At 39.9% G+C, this 23,217-nt stretch overlaps 1 protein-coding gene across 1 annotated transcript in view; it reads left to right on the top strand.

Annotated features, from left to right (window-relative positions):
- The window catches only part of LOC306866904 (N-acetyl-beta-glucosaminyl-glycoprotein 4-beta-N-acetylgalactosaminyltransferase 1-like), a gene marked incomplete at its 5' end in the record, with an annotated part of 174,833 nt that overhangs the window by 138,722 nt on the left and 12,894 nt on the right, over positions 1–23,217 (top strand). Inside the window, 3 exons of the mRNA XM_079412335.1 lie at positions 16,443–16,509; positions 22,219–22,362; positions 22,553–22,662. Of these exons, the coding sequence (XP_079268461.1) occupies positions 16,443–16,509; positions 22,219–22,362; positions 22,553–22,662 (321 nt within the window). The remainder of the gene's footprint in view (positions 1–16,442; positions 16,510–22,218; positions 22,363–22,552; positions 22,663–23,217) is intronic.

The following is a 23,217-nucleotide window of genomic DNA, read 5'->3' as shown; positions in this document are numbered from 1 at the left end:
TTTGTTTTTCCTCAGATTAATTATCAGTACTTCCATGTGTTCAATGTCTTGGAAAGACTTTTTTTAAAGATGCTATTATAGCGTTTTCTCAACATGTTCTGTGGTTTGAATAACAATTTGATAAATAAATTAATACATTAAATTAAATAAAAAATAGAAATATATTTTGCATTATATATTAAAATATACATGAACAATTTTATATAATATTGTAAAAATATATTTATTAATAAATTAATAAATTAAATTGAATAATAAATTATGACAATAATAAAAAATGCACACTTTTTTGTGGCAAAATATATTCCGTGTAACCCTCCTCTAAACAGCACATATAAACAAAACTGTCTGTGTTTGGCCATTTTAAAAGTTATTTAGGCAGTCTTTTCATGTCTAAATGGATCCATACCAGTGCAGGAAATTGACTTTTTTAATATTTGCCCCTGGACTTGGAAAAACAGGCTGATTGCATTTCTGGTACTGTAAAGGGGACAGAGTTCTTCAGTGCTAAACCACTGGTGGAGGTTTCTGGGACAAGGTAAGGTGTCATAGGTGGATCTAATCAGGAAGCTGAGCCTGGCTTGGGGGATCTTCCACAGATCAGACCATGACAAATGCCTGTCTGTGACACCTTCCCATGACATCCAACCTCCCTGCCGGCTCTGAGACACCGCCTTGATGTTAAGGCGCTCATGCTCGGTCCTTATCACTGCTGCCACCACCATGGCTCTCCGCTCTTACTTGGAGGCCTTTGACCAGAAAAGGGAACTCTGCTGAACTCTGCCGACTATTTCATGATGTTTCGGCCTGCTAATTGCCATTTCGACCTCTTCCTGGGCTTTCCGCTTCCTCCCAGTTTGTATGTTAGGGCCAGCTGCTCTCACCAGTTGGTCAGTGGATTCCCTAAGATCTAGCACCATCCGAGCCTTCTCCTGCTTATATCCCAGGCCAATGGATCACAGTGGCAGCTGTTGTGTGTTCCTGCCGAAGAGTCCTACGTCTGATAGGCATCTCGGCAGACCCAGCCACTTCCTGATGAATGAGTTTGCTAGCCCATCCATCTTGTCTGCCACCGAGGAGGGGACTTCGCTCATCTTCAGAGGCCACATCACCCTTGGGTACAGTATGAACTGGTAACTCCATACTTTATACTTGCCGGGGAGCTGGCTCTGATTGATCCTGGCCAGGCCATCTGCGAGCTGCTTCCTCACTGTTTCCCCCATCTCCCTATCAGAGAGGTCTGCTGTATAAGTACGACCCAGGCTACGGACGGGTTGATTTGCCAGCAATGGGATTTCTTCGCCGCCTGCGACAAAGATGGTATGGTCGCTTCTAACCCCTTTCCTGAGGGACAGGCTGCGTGATTTGGCGGGTTTGATCTTCATCCTCGCCCACCCCACAAGCTCGTCAATCCTCTTCAGAAGTCTTGTTGTACATGCTGCTGTCTGGAGAATGGTGGTAATATCGTCCATATAGCCTCTCAATGGTGGTAGCCTTTGACCTGATGGTAGTTTCATACCTCCGACCATCGCCCTTGCCCCCATCAGGATAACCTCGAAGGCTGTAACAAACAGGATGGGAGAGATCGAGCATCCCATAGCAATGCCTACTTCCAGCTGTTGCCAGCCTGTCGTGAAGTCCTGATGGGTGCAACACATCTTGAAGTCCTCAAAGTACTTGGCTACCAGGGCACAAATGCAGACAGGGACGTAGAAGAAGTCCAAGGCATACTCGATGAGTTGGTGGGGGACAGACCCGTATGCGTTGGCAAGATCCAGCCACACCACATGCAGGTCACCTCTCTCTCTTTTTGCTCTCTGGATCTGCTCCCATATGATTGCAGAGTGTTCCACGCACCCTGGGAAGCCTGGCACGCCTGCCTTCTGGCAGCTAGTGTCGATGTACCCATTGCTTATGAGGAAGGTGGTCAACCTCTTGGCCAGGATGGAGAAGAAAATCTTGCCTTCAACATTTAGGAGTGCGATGCGCCTGAACTGGCTAATGGTGGTAGAGTTTGTTTCCTTCGGAACGAACACTGTAACGGCTCGTGGCCACTCTGACAGGATGACTTGGTTCTTCCAGGCCACTCTTAGGAGGTTCCACAGATATCTCTGGACCCCTGGGCAGTATTTGTACAGCTTATAAGATATCCCGTTGGGGCCTGGAGCTGAGGCTGCCCTCGCTTTCCATATAACCTCTGCTACCTCACTGAGTTTGGGGGGGCTGGACGAGGAACATAACCTGGTGATCCCAGCGGAGTTGACTTCGCTGGGTCACTGTACTGCTCCCTGATGAAACTCTCCAGCTGTAATTGTGTGATCTCCAGCTTCCCGTTTCTCTTATCCTCCAGTAGTTGTCTCGCATGCTTGAAGGGTTTTTGAAGAAGTTGCTTCTCTCCTTCTCCTTCTCCTTCCACCTTCTGCGTTTGCGGATGCGCTCTGCCCTCCGAAGGCTGGCTAGGTTCTTCTTCACCTCCTTCCACAGTGGCTTCAGGCCCTCCCTCTCCTCTTAACTTGCCTTCCTCCACTGCTTTCGAAGCTGGCATCGCCTCTTCACCAGTTGCTCGATCTTTCTCTCCCTCCTCCTCTTCTGCTTTGAGCCCTTCTGCTTCTCAGCCACTACTCCGAACCTGCTTCTGCACTCCTCGTACAGGATGTCTCCAATGCAATTCAGCTTGGCTTCCACCTGGCCACGCAGTGAGTGCTCTAGGATGAGGCTGAGGTCCTTATCGAGCTGCTGCCACACTACCACCTCATTTGCTTTCGCCCATTTGATTAGCTTACTCCTCCCAGGTTCTTTCCTCTCTGTCCTCTGGCCTGGCTCCTGGTTGCTGGGGTTTGTTGATGTTGATTTCCTAAGGGTGTTTTCTCCTGTGCCACCCTCAGAGGAATACGTGTCAACCAAGGACCCTCCTGTGTCCTCTACCTGCCTTCCCTCAGCAACGTTGGAACCCTCAGCACTGTGGTTAGCAACCTGGCTTTGGGCTCCTCTTGTCTGACCTGCAGTTGCAGAGCAATGTTGCTGCTGGCCCCCACTTGACACTTCTTCTTTCCCTGGTGAATCCTTAAACCTCTGAAGGTGGTCACCTTCTCCCATCCACACCTGCATCTTCTCAAAATCTTAAAATCGTTACCTGTGTCCGTTCCAGTCATTACCAAGAAGTCCGTCTGATTTGGCCCTTCTTCCAAATTTGCAGACTTTCCTACAGTCATCCAGTCTCTCCTGGTTGTCCTCCAGTCTTCCCTGGATGCCAACTGCCCTTTCACAGTAGTCACTGGATGCCTCCAGATTGGATTAATAGAATAAATCCAACAAATTATTGAAATAATTATAAATACTTAATTGGAGTTATTTGCATTTTTAATTACATTTATTTATTATTTATTTATTATTACATTATAAATGAAAAATTGATTGTATAATGAATATGAATTTACTTTGCATAACATGTGAAGAAAACAGACTTTTCCTCTTTCCTCAGACAATGATCCTAAAATAGCCTTTGTTAGTGTTTTATTACATTTACAGCAACACAGACCTGCTTTGTTTTACCCATAAATACTGGCTCTGCTGAGATTTCATGTCTGCAAGGTTTTAGTGTTGTTGTTGTTTTAACAAATTCAGAAAGACATTGAAACTTCATTCATTTAATGCATGTTGTTGGAACAAGAAGGAACTGACGAGCATGTCTTAGAATTTCTTAGAGGAAAACTGTGTTTTAGTTTTGGAACAAATCAGCCCATTGAAATGCTATTGATGTCTTGGTTTTGTGATCTGTAATTTAAATGTCTGCACTGTCAATGCCATTATGTCTTTAAAGCACCTCTGATTTGAACCATCCATTTATGCTCCAGCCCAATTTTTTATTTATTTAGTTATTCTTCCTTCATTGACAAGTGTACTAAACCTTTCAATTTATTACATCAAGCATTGCACTTGTCTTCTGGCAGTGGCTGGACCTTTTAGAGGTGATAAAGAATAAAAATGTGAAAAAGAATCTTGGATCGATTGCTTCAGTCTGTCCCTGTCTGTTGTGCTGCTGAGAGGTTTGCGTTTGTAGCTCTGCATTTTTATTGAATCTTGACCTTACTTTCACTCTCTGTTGTTTAAAGTTATAATATATAACTTAATTCCCACCATATTTCTGGTATTATCTATCAAACTAATCTAACTAATTTGATCGTTCCCTTTTTAAAACCGTGCGTTTGTTACTCACGTTTCCATTCGCGTTTCTATTGCGCCTATTATTTTATTTTTTCTCGCTCCGTTTTCATTTCTCTCTCGCTCCATTTTTCACGAGTTCATCAAACAACAGTGGTAAGTGGTAAGTTAAGTTGGTATCATTCATCAGTCACGGTGAGTAATGGCTTCTTCTCCTGCTATTGTTGTTTGCACTTCATGTCACATGTATAGTTTATCTCTCTCTGTCGGCGATGAGGGATTCACATGCGATAAATGCAGGGAAATAGTTAGGCTGACAGAGAAGGTTTCAGAATTAGAGACACGCATCCAAACTTTAGTTGAGGATAGTAAGAATGTGAGGGCTGTAGATACTGCTTTGGATGCGACTAGCTCAGGGAGTCCTGTAGATTGTTTGGTTCCGGTTGAGCCCGTGCAGCAGGGCAGCTGGGTGACTGTAAGGCGGCCTAGTCGCGAGTCAAAACACCGCTCTTCCATTCCGATCAGAACATCAAACAGGTTCTCCCCACTCAATGACGCACCAACTGAGAAACCTGATGAAAGTTCTCTGGTTATTGACGATTCTATTGTACGGAACGTGAAAATAGAGACGCCAGCCACCATAGTCCAATGTTTACCGGGAACCAGAGCGCCTGACATCTTGGCAAATTTAAAAGTGCTGGCTAATGCTAAACGTAAATTCAGTAAGATTGTTATCCGTCGGCGCTAATGATGTTCGACTTCGCCAGTCGGAGATCACTAAAAATAATGTTAAAGAGGTGTGTGAACTTGCAAGTACGATGTCAGACACTGTAATATGCTCTGGTCTGCTCCCTGCTTACCGTGGCGATGAGATTCATAGCAGACTGTCGTCACTCAATGGCTGGATGTCTAAGTGGTGCCCGCAGAATAGCATAGACTTTATAGACAATTGGACGAGTTTTTGGGGCAGACCTGACCTGTTGAAAACTTGACTAACTGGGGCCCAGGTCAGGAAGCAGACAGACTGGCTAAACCGACCGTCTGCTAGCCACCTTATGTCACAGAAGTCAGTTAATTCACAGCACATAGAGACTCCTTCACCCAGATACCACACTATAGAGACTGTGTCTGTTCCCCCAACTAGAAAATACAGAACACATCCTAACCAAATTAAGAGTAACAATTTAATTGATGTTCAACAAATAAAAAATGTTTACAATACAGAGAAACAATTGATAAAGGTTTAATAAACCATACAGACTTTATTAAAGAATTTGCTGATTTTCTATCTGAGTTAGTGCTGGCTGCAGATAAAGTCTTAATAGTTGGCAATTTTAATATCCATGCCGATAATGAAAAAGATGCATTAGGATCAGCATTCATAGACATTCTGAACTCTATTGGGGTTAGACAACACGTTTCCGGACCTACTCATTGTCAAAATCATATTCTAGATTTAATATTGTCACATGGAATTGATGTTAGTGGTGTTGAAATTCTGCAGCAAAGCGATGATATCTCAGATCATTATCTAGTCTTGTGTATTCTACACCTTGTTACAAGTATGGTAGAACCATCATCTCTACCACAAAAGACTGCTTTGTAAGTAATCTTCCTGATTTATCGCAGTTCCTCAGCATATACAACAGCGCAGAAAAACTTGATGATGTAACAGAAACTATGGACTCTCTCTTTTCTAGCACTTTAGATACGGTTGCTCCTTTACGCTTAAGGAAGATCAAAGAAAACAGTCCGACTCCGTGGTATAATGAGCACACTCGCACCTTAAAGAGAGCAGTACTTGAGCGAGCTCTTATCACATTATAGTCCTCCACGTCTGCTGCGTTCTCAAAACTCTGGCCATTTGATAATACATAGAATATCAAAATTGACTGCGGGCGGCAGATCCTTTTCCTATTGAGCACCCAAACTCTGGAACAATCTACCTAATACTGTTCGGTAGGCAGACACTCTGTCTAAATCTAGATTAAAGACACATTTATTTAACCTGGTTTACACATAACACACTAATACACTTCTATCATTCAAATCCGTTAAAGGATTGTTAGGCTGCATTAATTAGATCAACCGGAACCGGGAACACTCCCCATAACACATGATGTACTCGTTACATCATAAGAAAAATGGCATCTACGCTAATATTTGTCTGTTTCTATTCTGTTTCTCAGTCCGTGTCCGGATCAGATGGTGGATCGGCGCCGGGAGATGATGTATGTGGCCCTGATCGTCGGCGGAGGCCGGACACCTGGATGAGCCCCGGGGACATATCCCCAGTCACCGTAGCCACTCGATCCGGTCCGTATCCAGCCCAGATGGTCACTGCAGTCACCAGATCCAGTCCATATCCAGATCAGATGGTGGATCAGCACCCAGAGACGACCTCTACAGCCCTGAACGTCAGCGGAGACCAGGACACCGAGTTGAGCACCAGAGACAGATCCCCAGTGAGGACCCCGCCCCTTAGACAGCCATCGGGAAAGACCACTGGAACCAGTTGAGCCCTTACAATCTGACTTTGCTGCAGTTGGAATTGAACTGCTGGTTCGTTTGGCCAGAGGAGAACTAGCCCCCCGACTGAGCCCGGTTTCTCCCAAGGTTTTTTTCTCCATTCTGTCACCGATGGAGTTTTGGTTCCTTGCCGCTGTCGCCTCTGGCTTGCTTAGTTGGGGACACTTCATTTCCAGCGATATCGTCGACCTGATTGCAAAGACACTATTTAAACTGAACTGAGCTGGATGATGACATCACTGAATTCAATAATGAAATGCCTTTAACTGAAAATCTTTTTTTTTTATCTTTTCATTTTGCATTATTGACACACTATTTTCCTTTTTGATATTGTGCAGTTGCTTTGACACAATTTACATTGTTAAAAGCGCTATATAAATAAAGGTGACTTGACTTGATATATTCACTGTGCTTCACCTCACTCATTGTTTTAGTGAAATCATGTAATAAAATGCAACCAAATGTACCTTGTTTCTGATATCCATTAATATGCAGTAGGAATCTTTGTTTATTGTACATGGACAAGTACTGCCTGTCTCTTTTTCACTCTTTTCCTACCTCAATGAATTCAAACGTGGTACTGTGATAGGATGCTAGATAGTACTTGGTCAACTGTAAATGGTTTTATTGGAAAGTGGAAGTGTTTACGAACAGCAGAAACTCAGCAAAGAACCGAGTGCTGAGGCACATGGTGTGTAAAAGTCACTGACACTCTGCTGATTCCACCTGAAGAGCTCCAGACTTTCACTGGCATTAATATCAGCACAAAACCTAGTGGGAGCTTCATGGAATGGGCAAGCAGCTGAATGCAAGCCTCATATCTCCAAGTGCAATGCCAAGTACTGGGTGGAGTGTCTAAAGCACACAGTTACTGGACTCTGGAGCAGTGGAAACCTGTTCTGTTGAGTGATGATCACTTTTCTATTCAGCAGTCTGATGCACGAGTCTGGGTTTGATAAGTTGGTGGGTTTGGTGGAGAACGTTGCCTGCCTAACTAGATTGTGCAGACTGAAAAGTTTGGTGGAGGAGTGATAATTAGGGCCCTATGAAATTCATTTTATTTATTTTTATTTTTTCAGTTTTTCTGTTATTTTTCTGTGGATTCTGTTATTTCCCATTTAAATTTTTCTAGACTCTGTTTTAATGGTTAAAATGGTTTAAAATGATTTTTATTTGTCTAATTAATTGAAATCATGTAATCTATTAAAGAAACTATTTATTTAAAGTTTAACAAAAATTATATTTATAAAGCCATATGAAATATGTTTTATTTTCTGCTAAATAAATTCTGGTAAATATTTTTTTCTGGTAAACATTCCTTTAAAAAATATATTTTTAATTGTAATTATTAGTAGTAGTAGAATCATTAAATGGGTCTTTGGATGCCCATTTTCCACAAGTTGATATGAATCTTTAGGATCTTGATGAAAAGTCTATAACATACTTTGGTTAAAATTTATCAATGGTAGTGTAAAACAACACCCTTTTTACCTTGTCAAAATCAGCTGTTTACAGCAAGCCATTTTGTTGCATGTTCCTTTAAATGCTAATGAGCTCTGCTCACCCCACCCCTCTCTGAGAGACTCTTAACTTTAGCCACATTCATCGTGCAACTTTCTAACTAGCACATTATTAGGAAAAGCAATTTGCAAAGATTCATAAAAAAATATATATATGTATATATATATATATACCTCATTCTGCCAAGAATCTGTGAACGGCTTGATATGAGAAAGGGGTTTGGATTTATCGGGATTTTAAAAAAAACAAAAAAACACTGGGTGGATTTTTATCATTATAGGGTAGTTGTGTATACACACTGTCAACACACATTTATGTTCAAACAACATGTAAAAGTTAATTTAGCATACGATGCCCCCTTTAAGTAATATTTCTTTCACGGTTTCTTCAAGTTAAATCGAACTTTATTTTAACGGGTTGCTGTGAATCTTTAGGTTTCTGTTTGGATATGATATGATGATAGTTTTACTCAAACAGTGAAATGCTCTTGAAGTCATAAGAGCAGTTCTAGACAATGTTTGTGTTTATGTACTCATATATTGAGGCGGCAGAGGCTGAAAACACTACGAGCGATTCAGTATGTGTGTGGTAAACAAAAATTGTGCATCTGCGCCATTCATTCACACAGAGACACGCAGAACATGCAGGATTCATATTTAAATTTTGTGGCTTAATATTCACAGACACTAGACTGCATCTTGTTTTGATTTAAGTATACTTACCTACTTTTGATTTATTCATCCACAATTTGGCAAATTCCATTACATTCCGCTGTATACAGAAAATTCCATGATTTCATCCACACTTTCTGCATTGCGGAAATTATAAGGCCCTAGATAACAGCATGGGGTTGTTTTTCAAGGGTTGGTCTGGGCCTCTTACTTCTAGTGAAGGGAAATCTTAATGCTTCAGCACACCAAGACATTTTGGACGATGCTATGCTTTCAACTTTGTGGGAACAGTTTGTGGAAAGCCCTTTTCTAATTCCAGCGTGACTGTGACCCAGTGCACAAAGTGAAGTGAAGTGAAGAGACGTGTGTGGCCAAGTATGGTGACCCATACTCGGAATTTGTGCTCTGCATTTAACCCATCCAAGTGCACACACACAGTAGTGAACACACACACCGTGAACACACACCCGGAGCAGTGGGCAGCCAATGCTGCGGCGCCCGGGGAGCAGTTGGGGGATCGGTGCCTTGCTCAAGGGTCTCACCTCAGTCGTGGTATTGAGGGTGGAGAGAGCGCTGGACATTCACCCCCCCTACAATCCCCGCCGGACCTGAGACTCGAACCCGCGACCTTTCGGGTTACAAGTCCAACTCTCTATCCATTAGGCCACGACTGCCCCCCAAGGTCCATAAAGACATGGTTGGATGAGTTTGGCGTGGAAGAACTTGACTTGCTCACACAGAGTCCTGACTTCAACCCCATCCAACACCTTTAGGATGAACTGAAACAAAGACTGCAAGTCAGGCCTTCTCATCCAACATCAGTGCCTGACCTCACAAATGCTGTACTGGATGAATGGGCAAAAATTTCACTCCAAAATCTAGTGCAAGTCTTCCCAGAATAGTGGAATCTGATATAACTGCATAGGGGAGACCATAAATAGGTGTTCATGATAATATATAACTGCCTTTATATTTTAGGGATAAAAAATTCTGCAAACCCTGTCAATGAATACACAAACCATCTGTTACAGCATACTGTTATTAGTGAGCACCAAAAGGAAAAAAGCTATCTATCCCCACTAATTATACAGACAATGCTGTAAGTATTCAGAGGGAGAACATAAACAGTTCATAAACAGATGTGCAAGACCTTCTGTTGTTTTAGAAAGAAGCAGAACAAACATGGTAAATTAAATGAACGTCATCACATTATCATCACAAATGCCAAAAATAACAATTGCAGCCCCCTTTTGTGAAGCCATCAGCAAGCATCAGTCCGTAGCACACGCTCTGTGGGAGAGAGATGCAGAGAGTGCTTCAAACTACTTTAGGTTTGATTTAGCTGCAGCTGGCTGCTCCTCATTTCACTAAAAGCATTGAGCAAATACAAAAGGGCCTCCAAATTAAATTTTCAGAATGTATTTCCTGACTTTGACCGTCTGCTCTGGACTGAGGTGATTCTGAGAAAAGATCTTGAGTTGAGCCGCTCTATGAGTTTATGAGGAAAAAATAATGGTAATCTTTTTTTTAAAACAAAAATAACATTTTAAAAATATTTCCATTAAAAAAAAAATTCTCAGCAGCACAAAACTCTTGAAAATAATCAATTTGGTGCAATGCAGTAAGCTAAAACAATGTAACAGGGACAAAAATAAAAATAAAATCGATTATTAATATTTTTGTAGTTGCAATGTGTAATGTGTTGCAAGGCAAAGCAAATCTGATGCATACTAACATTTTTTAATTTTCTTTCAGTTTTCTAGTCAACTTATGAATATATAAATGGCAAACAGGGAAAATAGGTGGAACACGTCTTTTCTGGGTCAAGAAAAGTAAGAAATTATCTTTTTTAAATTTTATTGAAATAAAATACAATATATTATTATTATTGAATATATTCTTATTATTATTATTATTATTGTGACATTTGAAATGCTTTTTTGAAATGTATTACTTTTAGTAACATTTCTGTAAGACATATTTTGATTTGATAAATAATCTGACAATGAAAACATATTTATTGATATTTATTGAAAACTAATTTTGGGGAAGATGCATTCCACTATGGTGCTCCCTCAGTGTCAATTAAGGTCATGGCTTTGGTACTTGATATTTTTTATATTCTAATATTTGGTAAATATTGTAAATGGAGAAAAAAATATGACAGTTTTCTGAATGTATTCTAATAGCAGTAAATGTAATCTCATACAGCAGTTGTTACTGGAAGACATGCATCGAATAAAAAAATAGAGCTTTTAAAGAAATTATAATTTACTGAATATGTCCTCACCCTCAGTCCATCCAAGTTGTAGATGAGTTTGTTTCTTCATCAGATTTGGAGAAATGTAGCATTACATCACTTGTTCACCAATGGATCCTCTACAGTGAATGGGTGCCGTCAGAATGAGAGTCCAAACAGCTGATAAAAACATCACAATAATCCATAAGTAATTCACACCACTGCAGTCCTTTAATCAACGTCTTTTGAAGTGAAAAGCTGTGTATAAGAAACACACTCATTCTGATGGCACCCATTCACTGCAGAGGATCCATTGGTGAGCAAGTGATGTAATGCTAAATTTATCCAAATCTGTTCTGATGAAGAAACAAACTCATCTATATCTTGGATGAATTGAGGGTGAGTAAATTTCGACAAATTTTCATTTTTGAGTGAACTATTCCTTTAATGTTAGGGCATTAAAAATAACATTGTTTTCTGTATGAATTGACATTACCAGTAATTCAACTTCGCCAGAACGTTTGATAGAAAAACCACATTATAAAGCTCTAATATGACTGTACACATTTGTCAGGCACAGAGCATAATAAAATACTGTCAGCCACACTTGCACCTTTCTGACAATGTGTTACATTTTGTTGTTTTCCCTCTTGTATGGATTTTTGTCTCTTCACACTGAATGCTTCAGGCCAGTGAATCAGACCTCTGTTTCACTAAAGAAATGTCATCAGAGTCATGACACCGTGAAGACAGGAACACATTTCTTTAGCTTTCTCAATGGGGACATATCACAATTCATATTGGTAACACTTTAGAATAGGGAACACTTATTCACTATTAACTACAAGTTTTCCCTCAATAAATTCTTAATTTGCTGCTTATTAATAGTTAGTAAGGTCGTTGTTAAGTTTAGGTATTGGGTAGGATTAGGGATGTAGAATAAGGCATTAATATGTGCTTAATTACTACTAATAAATGGCTAATTTTCTAGTAATATGCATGCTAATAAGCAACTAGTTAAGAGACCCTAAAATAAAGTATTACCTTTATATTAAATATTAGCTCCTTATGATTACTATACACTATTCCTTTCCCCAATTATTAAAAAAGGAATAGTTCACTGTATTTGAATGGCTGTTGTGTACCATTTTGCATTTTTAGATTTTAATTATCACATTATTTAGCCCTTTTATTAAGTTACTATCCTCCTGGGAACCATTGAGAGGTTCTCACGTTGTAGATAATTTCAGGTTTAACTTTCATTGTTAAGGGCATTTGGTCAAAACCTGACCCACACACAAGTACAAAGCCTTTTGTTGTTTTTCTCTGCCACAACACACATTTTTCTCACGCACTCTGTCTTTTTGTCTCTTCTAAAAGCTGGAATGATTATAGTGTCCATAAACCCAGACACCTGCATTTATCACAAAGAAGAGGCTTATAACTGCCAATGGGTTTTATTATACTTTCAAGTGATATTAGCGGGTGCTGTTTCAATCTCTCTTAGAGTGCCTCTAATCTTCATTCTGAATGCTAGACCTAGTTTCTGAAATTATGAATGTGCGAATCTCACAAAATCAGCCAAGAACATGTCTGGGTCTTTTCTGGGTCAAGAGAAGGAATACATTATATCTTAAAAAAATATATTTGATTTAAGACAATACATTAATAATAATGTAACGGGGCGAACAAGACGTGAGATGTGCGGATCAAAGTGCAAGCTTTTAATTATAAACAGTCAATAAACAGGCAGGGTCAAACAACAGCAAACAGGTATGGTACGGGCAAGACACAGAGCAATCCTAGGGCTAGCGAGAGTCGACGATCGGCGAACAATATCCAACAGGGCAAGGCAGAGATATAATCCAGGTATACGAGCAGTGGTCCAAGAGAGGTGCAAACAGAGTCCAAACGGCAAGGCAAAGGGTTAATCCAGGAAACACAGGCAAGAATCAAAACACTAGAAAAACACACAAGGCAAGACTATGACAACAAAGTGGGTTCGGTATTGCAGCTAAAACTAGGAGAGTTATAAATGCAGAACAATATTGGAACTAAACAGAAAAACACAGAATGGCTCGGTAAGGCAGCTAACACTAGGGGAGTGATAAACACAATACAATACTCGGCAGAGAGGAAGAGGAAGTCCATGGTTTATGTAGGGTGTGTAATCAGTGCAGTCAGCTGTGTGTCGTCAGTGCAATGGATGATGGGAATTGTAGTCTGAGGTGGCGTGCAACAGTTAGTGTGGTGCAAGAGTCCCTGTGGTGAGTGAGTGACCTCTGGTGGTGAGTTAACGGAAGTTCATAGACCAGATTCATGACAAATAATAATAATAATAATATTTAGGATCAAAATGTTTTGCTATGTTTTTTATTATTATGCTGCAAAAGCATTTTACTATTATAAGATATGGATATATATATTATTTAAAGTGTTGCTTATTAATTTTAATAATTAATTACTTTTCTTTTATTAAATTTCAATGTAGTCATTATATTCATATATAAAGGGAATACTATTATTGAACTCCTTTTAATTTTATCATTTAATTTAATGTTGACTTAAAATTGAAAAATAATGAAATAATGAAAATCAGAATAATGAGAGTTTGAGGGTAAAATTTTAGGGTAAAGTGAACTTAATCCTCCACACCTTACCCCCCTTAAAAATAAATAAATAAATATAAATTGGAGGAAAATATGACATGATGGCATGAAATGCACCTGTATATGTTTGCTTTACACAAAAATCATATTTTCACACTCCAAATGAAACATAGCATATATTCGAACTGGTTGTTCCTCAATAATGTTGTGTGTGTGTTGTGTGTGTGTGTGTGTGTGTGTGTGTGTGTGTGTGTCTCTTTGGCTGTGGAAAATGGCCTGTCTCCCCTCATTACAGCGAGCATAAGCAGAAGTGACATGGTAATTGCACAACGTCATTAAAAGAATTGTAGCTTGTCTGATGGTTTGTAAGTGTGCTGCTGAAGAAGCTACTGTTGATGTGAGTGTGTCTCTCATTTCCTGCTGCATGTTGTGTTGTGATTGGATGGGTGAATCTATTTAGTGAGGGTGACCTTGCTTGAAATGTAGACAAATATATAGCAATGCAGAATATCCCTCCATCTCCTATAGTTCCATTCAATGGTCATCAATACAATTTTTTCTCGACAATCAGGACTACATGATTCCATGGGGGCCTTTTTGGTTAATATTTTCTTATAAAAAAAAAAAAAGATGACACTTCAACATGTCCTAAATAGGATTAATGTGATAAATCGACAAGCCATTTCATCTCTTCCATCCTAATCAGAGTTTCTAGCCTTAACGTGATGATTTTTTGTTGGTTGCGCAACTTTTCCACATTTAGTGAAATCAGAAACTTGCCATCACATCTGATTAAGGCACAGTTGCTGCGTGTCTACACCATTTCAAAACTTTAATCAGACCTGTCGGCACTAAAGGGTTTGATGAAATGTCCATTGCCAAGAGTTGATTTCGTAACTTTGTTCAATACTTTTTCCACAACTTTGTGTCTCATTACCTCACAGTTTCTTTTCAGTCTTTTGTTGCCAGACTTTTGACTGTCATCATAAAGGCTTTTTACTCTCAGGTCTACTTTGCTGCTTCTTCTGGCAAGGAACCACCCACTTACACTGTAAAAAAATAGTGTAATGGTAGGCGATAATGGTAGCATTTTTATCAGGACTAGGATGTTTCAGTATGGTATGATTCCATATTGTTCCACACACATGTATAGCTAAACAACTAATTTTGCAGCACCCCAGTGCAGAAAGAAATTGTAATTGTATAGACAAGCTCTTATTGGCACAAAACCGGACAATTAAAGGGATAGTTCACCCAAAAATGAAATGATGTCATTAATTACTCACCCTTATGTCGTTCCAAACCTGTAAGACCTTCGTTCATCTTCGGAACACAAATTAAGATATTATTTGATGAAATCCGAGAGCTCTCTGACCCTGCTTAGACAGCAACACAACTGCATTGTTGCCAGGTCCAGAAACATAGCAAGGACATTGTTAAAATAATCCATGTGGCATCAGTGGTTCAACCGTAATTTTACGAAGCTATGATAATACTTTTTGTGCACAAAGAAAACTAAAATAACGACTTTATTCAACAATTTGTCTCCTCCACGTCATGATATTTTCCCACAGTAGTCTTTTTTTTCAAACAATTATGAAAATTTTTGCATTTAGATACAGAAGGACTTTGCTTGTTGAATATTAAAAACAAATGAACAAACAAAAAATCTGGATCTCCATGTCTGCCATGCAAATCAACTGTTCCTGGTCATCTCCAGACTGGATCTCTTCTCTCCACTTTCCCTAATTGCAGATTCAATTATTAGATCTGTCAGCATTAATATTTTTACCCCAACCAGACGTGACGCGATAAAAAGTATCTTTTCCATGTAATTTTTTTCGTAACCATCTAGCTGGGACAGCGTCACATGACAATAGCTAAGCGACACGGAATCTATTTTAGAAATGGGTTTTATTTTCTGCAACGTCACGGCAGGAAAAACATAAAAAATATGACAGTGATAATCCCAGGTAATGATTATGTGCTTTACGGGGCAGTCGTGGCCTAATGGATAGAGAGTTGGACTTGTAACCTGAAGCTCGTGGGTTTGAGTCTCAGGTCCGGCAGGGATTGTAGGTGGGGGAGTGAATAACCAACACTCTCAATACCATGACTGAGTTGAGACCCTTGAGCAAGACACCGAACACCCAACTAGCTGGCTGGAACGAGTCAGCAGTTTACTGTCGGGGATTTGTCGCACCACGCTGCGCCGCATCCAGTGTCAGCATCACTGATTATAATATCTATTGTATTTTGTTGTGTAGCGCGGCTCGCGCCCGGTGTAGACACGATGTAAGTTAATGTCGCTTTCTGATGCTGTGTTTGAATTTTCATGACACATTATTTGAAATGAGCATGGGCCAAACATTTTTCTCTCACGGGCCGCCTTTTGAGGAACCCTGCTCTAGAGTGTCTTTCAAATGATTTAATTGTATCAACTTCATCAATCCTACAACTGATTGTTTCTCAAAAGCACTTGTTGCATTCAATTGGTGCCCAAACACAGCACTACTTCCTGGTGGACTGATGAAAACCTATGTGCCCTGATTCCCAGAAATTGCTAGAACTGCCGGTTTCAGCCGGATCTTGCTGGTTTCTGTGCAATATGCTTCATGCAGTCTAAGGATGGTCTGTTGGCCAACCGTGGCCATGCTGTATGAGGCTTGAGACTAACTTCTCTCTAAATGTCTCCCTCTGTCTCTATTACAGTGGCGCCCTTTCCTGCCAGGACTCAAGTATGAGGTCATTGATTCTGCCTACATCTCCTTGTACACAGGTAACCCTCCCTCTCTTACAAACTCCACCAATTTCAAAACTAACCAGCACTGATTACCCATGGTATTGCCGCCACGCCATCATTGTTTGAGTGGCTTGATGATGTGACAGTTTGAACTTTAGTTTTTTATGTTATTCTCTGAAGTGCTTGAGAGGTTTCGGTGTGAACTGTTTATGAAACAGACCGTGCCTCCGAGAGTTCCCAAGAAGGAAGAAAGTGGCTTTTTCAGGATCATTGAGATTGATGACAGTGACTCCTTCTGCCGGTGGCTGTTTCCAATCGCTGGTCTTTATGCAGGGATTGGTAAAGTGTGTCCCATTGGGCTTGAAATGACTAGATGTATTAGCCGCATTACACTTTAAAGTTGTTTTCCATGCCCTAAAGTTATACGTGCAAAGACTTTTAATAGCGTCCTGCAGAGTTCGCTATAAAATTGATGAGTTTAGTGGATGTAATTTGCTTTCAACACTTTTTGGTGCCAGTGCCCTGAGGTGAGGCAAAATTGAAAATGTGCTTAGAGCTGTTGTGACATAAAGAGAGAAAGGACACATGAATATAGGTTATAAAGACTCAGTTGGATCTCGTGGGCTCTCAAAGGGAGATCAGGCATGGAGCGCTAACATCCGTAGCTTGCATACCGTTGCCTTAGTGATGATGCTGACCTTCACGGATAACCTTTTGGAAGTGTCTTCAGTACAAATGCCATCTTGTAACACAATGGAACTTATCTGTTTTCAAGCATTTGACAGCACACACACTCTGGCCTCATAGAGTTTACATTCAAGTTGGAAAGAATAATTACAAATTAAATCTCCATAAAATTTGCATTCATTCTGATTCTGATTCTTATATACAAATTATATACAAATGAAATCTCCATAAAATTTGCATTGTTTCTTCTAGAAAGCAATGAGATTAACTAGACAGCAAAGTAGAAGTATCTTGCTTTTAAGTGTTCTCCTGAGACAAAAGACCTGAATAGTCTCACACCTATTCTTGAATTTGCTAAGACATATCCCCAATGTCTCAAACTTTGCTCAGATTTGCCAATGTCTGCAATTAAAAGTCAGAGAGCTCAGTATGAACTATTCATCCATTCTCCAAACCAGTGTTTCCCAACCACTTTCCTGGAGTACCCTAACTGTGCACATTTTACATGTCTGGTTTATCTGACACCCATTTCAGGTCTTGGAGTTTCTGGTAATGAGCTTGAATCAGGAAGGAGACATGCAATATGTGCAGTGCTGGGGGGAACTCCAGGAACGTGGTTGGGAACCACTGCTCCAAACCATTTGTCCTATGTACGGTGGTGATCAAAATTAGAGAACAACCTATAATTTCTTAAATTTCAAGGTTACAGCTTAGTCCTATTTGAAGTTATCCTAACAGGAGTAGAAGGGCGGTTTTTTAAGCATATTTCATACATTTATTGTATTCTGAAGCACAGTATAAAAAAAACTTAAATGAGATATTTGAAAAAGAGCTCTAATCAAAATTAGAGAACACTTACAGATATAAGTTATCGGTGTTAATCTGGCACCTGGTGCTAATTTTCTTGATTATATGACAAACCCTGTTTAACAGAATTCCTCCTATTTTTACTGATAATGCTAGATGGCAGGCTGCTCTGAGGTGAATGAACATCTGCGACAGGAGGTTGTCCAGATGAAGGCCAAAGGGATGACCCTTTCTACCATTGCAAGAGAAGTTGGTCATTCCAAATCTGTGATTTCACGAATATTGCATGTTTACAGTGACACTAATTCATTCAAGTCCCCCAAAATGGCTGGTTGTCCACATAAGACAAATGCACAAGAAGACAGGATAATGCTGAGACACTCAGTGGGGAATCGGTTCAGCACTGCAGCTGGAATTGCTTGCCAGTTCAGTGCTGAACAGTTTAAGGATCTGTCTCGGCATGTTTAAGAGGGTTTGGGCTGAAAGCCCACTCTGCAGTGACCAAGCCCCTCATCAACACAAAGAATCAAAAGGCTAGACTCACCTTTGCTGAGGAGCATGTCATGTGGAGAGAAGAGAACTGGTTCAATGTTCACTTTAGTGATGAGAGCAAGTTTAATTTATATGGGTCTGAAGGGCAACATTTTGTTCGCCATCAAACTGAGTAAAAACTGAACCCCAAGTGCGTAAAGAAGTAAGTGAAAAGTGGAGGAGAAAGTATCATGGTTTAGGGGATGTTTTCTGCAGCAGGAGTTCGGCCTTTTTTACAGCTACATGGTAGGGGGAATGCAAATATTCATCAGAACCTCCTTCAGCAACATGCTGTACCTTCTCTGCAAGCATCTCCCAACCAGCCTGCAATTTTCATGCAAGACAATGCCTCTGCCACACTGTAAAACAGGTAAAGCTCAAATAGGTGAGCATGGCGCTAGCAACGCCAAGATCATGGGTTCGATTCCCAGGGAAAGCAAGAGCTGATAAAAATGTAAAAACTGTAACTTGAATGCAATGTAAGTCGTTTTGGATAAAAGTGTCTGCTAAATGCATAAATGTAAATGTAAAGCAGTTCCTTGAAGCTGAGAACACTGAAATACTGAAATGGTTGGCCCAGAGTCCTGATCTGAAAATCTCTGGAAAATACTTGGCAACAAAATTATGCCTAAGAAACCTATTACAGCTACCAATCTGTGGAAGAGACTGGAAGAAGAATGCACCAAGATCACACCAGCGCAGTGTGAGAGACTAGTGATGTCCTGCGGCCACAGATGTGCTGAAGTCATTCAAAGCAAGGGCAAATACAGTTCCTACTAATTAAAAACTCTCCAAATGTTTTGTTGTAATCTTCTTTTGTTCTTTCTAATTTTGAGCACTGTTTTCCACAAAATAAAGGTTTTTGGTGAAAGGGCTTGGTTATTTTGTCAAACATGTTAGTAGAACAGTGGTATACCTAGAGTTTTATTACTTCAAATTTTGAGCGATGAATATTGACAATATTGTTCTCTAATTTTGATCTCCATTGTAAGGTCACGTGGAAGCTGGAACCTATTCAGCATCTCAGGCCAACGGAATGGAAACGGATGGATGGCCAGTTCAATATGAACTAGTTTATCATAAAATTAATTTAAGGCAAAGTTATCTGAGCTATGCTAGCCACAATACTCTAAACTTAAAACACAATTGTCTCATTAGTGCCACTTTTTATTTATGCTTTGTAATTTTACAAGAAAGGAAGGATGCTTAAAAGAAAGCGTGTGAGCTATAAAAGGCACCATCTGAGCAATAACATTTTCTCTTTAATGTTAAAACTTCCTATAAACTATTAATGCAACAGTTGCTTTTCTTCTTACACATTTAGTTCTTCAGAGACACCGCTGCAAAGGGTTGTGGTGAATGTGTCTCTAGGCAACACGACTGGTAATAGAGTCAGAGTTATGCTTGAATGCCTTGTGTGAAAAATTGAGTTCTGACAAGGGCTTTCTTGCATCAAGTGTCAAATACTATGAAATGAATTCCCTTCAGAATTGTGATTGTATTGTACATTGTACAAGGCTTATTATATGCAACATAATGAAGGACCCCATTCATATAGTTTGCAATGACAGCAGGGTTTGATATGATTAGGGGGTAGACTGGGGCTGATAACCAAAGGTTGTAGGTGGAAGACTCAGGAGACGTTTTGATGCATGAAAAAGAACAATTAAATCATCCCGCAAATCATACAGCATGCCACCACTGGTTATTGTCATTGCCACATTTGCATGTGTGAGAATTTTATATTTTGAACACTTGTTCTGCTGTGGTGTGTTAAAATAGCCCAGGGCCTGAATGGAAAGTTCTTGTTTAGTACATTAGTGGTATTGTAATATTAAATACTTGAGTGTGTTCCCTTTCATTTTGGTTCTTGTTTGAGTTGAGCTGCTGGTATCTTTGACCTTCATGTGAACTCCCTTTGAATGTAACAGAGCTTGAGAATTTCACAGTGTTCATCTCACACACATTAAAGTGCAGTGTGTGACAACAGCCACCTCTGCTCTCTCTTGAGTTTCAAGCACACATCAAAGCCTGTCTCATCTGTGTGGAGGGGTTCTGGTGGTCCTCGTCGTTTGAAGGGTGGCACCTTCATTTGTCAACCAGACATTCTGGTGTGACCCACATCTTAGCAAGGCATTGACACTGAGCTTAAACAGACAGACAGTCTGCACATAGGCATAGGCAAATCTGTCAAAGGAGTCCTGAATGGTTGCCAAGATGATTGTTGGGGTGTTCTCCAAGGGCGCTAGGATGCTGATAAGCAGTTGCAAGTAGGTTCTGGGTGATTACTAGGGCATGGTTAGGCATTTGCTAGGGTGGTGGTAAGTCGTTGGTAGAGTATTATGCGTGGTTGCTTGGACATTGCTAAATGATTGTTCAGGTGTTCTGGGTGGCTGCTATGGGTGTTGATAGGCAGTTGCCAGTGTGTCTTGAGTGACTGCTAGGGTGTTGTCGGAATGTTGCTAAAGAGTTATGGGTGGTTGCTAAGCATAAGGTGTAGGCAGTTGACAGGTTTTTTTTTTTTGGGGGGGGGGGGGGGGGGGGGGTCTATGATGTTGTAATGCAGTTATTATGTTTTTGGGGGGCTGGCTAAGAAGTTACTAGGGTGTTGTTAGATGGTACTATTGGTGTTTGCTAATCCGTTTTTAGGAGGGTGCTAGAGTTTTCTGGGAGTTGATAGGCACATGTCAGGGTGTTCGGTGTGTTTATGTTGTTAGGTGGTTGCTAGGGCATTATGGGTTGTTTCTTGGGTGTTCTGGGTTGTTGAAGTTGCTGTTGGGCGATTGTTAATGTGTACTACAGTTGAGGTCAAATGTTCACATCTCCCTTTCAGAATCTGTAAAATGTTAATTATTTTACTTAAATAAGAGGGATCATACAAACTGCATGTTATTATTTATTTACTACTGACCTGAATAAGAAATTTCACATAAAATATATATTACATATAGTCCACAGCAGAAAATAATAGTTGAATTTAAAAAAATAAACCCGTTCAAAAGTTTACAACCCCTTGATTCTTAATATTGTGTTGTTACCTGAAGGATCCACAGCTGTTTTTTTTGTTTGTTTGTTTGTTTTTTGTTGTTTATTGATAGTTGTTCATGAGTCCCTTGTTTGTCCTGAACAGTTAAACTGCCTGCTGTTCTTCAGAAAAAAAATCCTTCAGGTCCCGCAAATTCTTTGGTTTTCCAGCATTTTTTGTGTATTTGAACCCTTTCCAACAATGACTGTATGATTTTGAGATCCATCTTTTCACACTAAGGACAACTGAGGGACTCATATGCAACTATTACAGAAGGTTCAAACACTCACTGACACTCCAGAAGGAAAAACCATGCATAAAGAGCCGGGGTTGAAAACTTTTGAACAGAATGGAGATGTGTACATTTTTCTTATATTGCCTACATATCACATTTTTTTCATTTAGTACTGCCCTTCAGATGCTACAGAAGATTCCTAGTAGACAAAACAAGTAAAATTTACCTTGCTCTTCAAATTAAAAAAGTTTTAATGCATGGTTTTTCCTTCTGGAGCATCAGTGAGCGTTTGAACCTTCTGTAATAGATGCATGAGTACCTCCGTTGTATGGTGTTAGGTTGTTACTAGGGCGTTATGTATTGTAAATTGTTGCCTTTTAAAGTCCTACTGTGTAATGCCTGTTCATAAACAATGGCTTCCCGTCTCCATGAATAATTCTCCCTTGTTTCTTTGTGAAAGATGAGAGCAGTTTGAAGATGAACTATGTGGATCACATTCCTCAGACACTGGCCAGCCATGGGCCTGTCCTAACAGAGACCCACACCCGCAGCCAACACGGCGCCGATATGCTGCAACCGGACCCCCGCGACACCTTCTTCAACAGTAAGCCTCTATCCGTCAGTTCAGGTCCACTTTCTAGTCCCTTTTTATTTGATTCTTCTGTTGCTATTGGATCCACTGAAATTGTTTTTCCTCATTTTGTGTTCCGGAATGACAAATAACGTTTGAAAGGAAAATTTGATAATCTGCTTCTGGTAATATTAAACTGTCTTTCTCACAATACTCTCCATAGTTCCCATGATTGACCCCTCTCATCTTGAAAATGTGTTGCCCACCTGTCTCTACTCGCCAACATATGTGGTCAAAGACTTCCCTATCGCTCGCTATCAAGGCCTACAGTTTGTGAGTCTAACAAACATACATTTCTGCACACATTTTGCCAAATAGTACAACAGAAAATGCCTTTTGAGTTACAACGCACTTGCACCTGTTGCCGTATTGACTTGCTGCTGCAGTGTACTAAAACTTCCTGTGTGATTACTGCCCCCTTTTGGATTACGAAAGTAATTGCAGGCATACAATAAAAGCCAATCAAAAGCACAAAAACAAAAGGTGAGAGCAATAATAAACAGGTGCATTTACACAAAATATGATCAGTTATCATCATTATAGATTTAGTATTTTGTTTATCGTTGAAAATAACATTCAGTTTGAAGAAACAAACATCAGACTTCACAATGCTACATTTTAGAGAGAGTACAATTTATTTTCTATATCCTACAATGCAATGTGCTTGACACTACCTTGAAGCAATATTTTTTTTTGACTCATATGTAATTTGAATACTAAAGGTAAATATATTATACATAAAGTCAGTTTCCTGAGATGAAAACTCTATACCACTTGCCTAAATAAAAAGCAAGAAATATTTAAATGTTTATTGTTGCATACTTTCGC

Source organism: Barbus barbus (assembly GCF_936440315.1).
Source record: "Barbus barbus genome assembly, chromosome: 48".
Lineage (NCBI taxonomy): Eukaryota > Metazoa > Chordata > Actinopteri > Cypriniformes > Cyprinidae > Barbus > Barbus barbus.
This window is presented reverse-complemented; position numbering and strand designations above follow the sequence as displayed.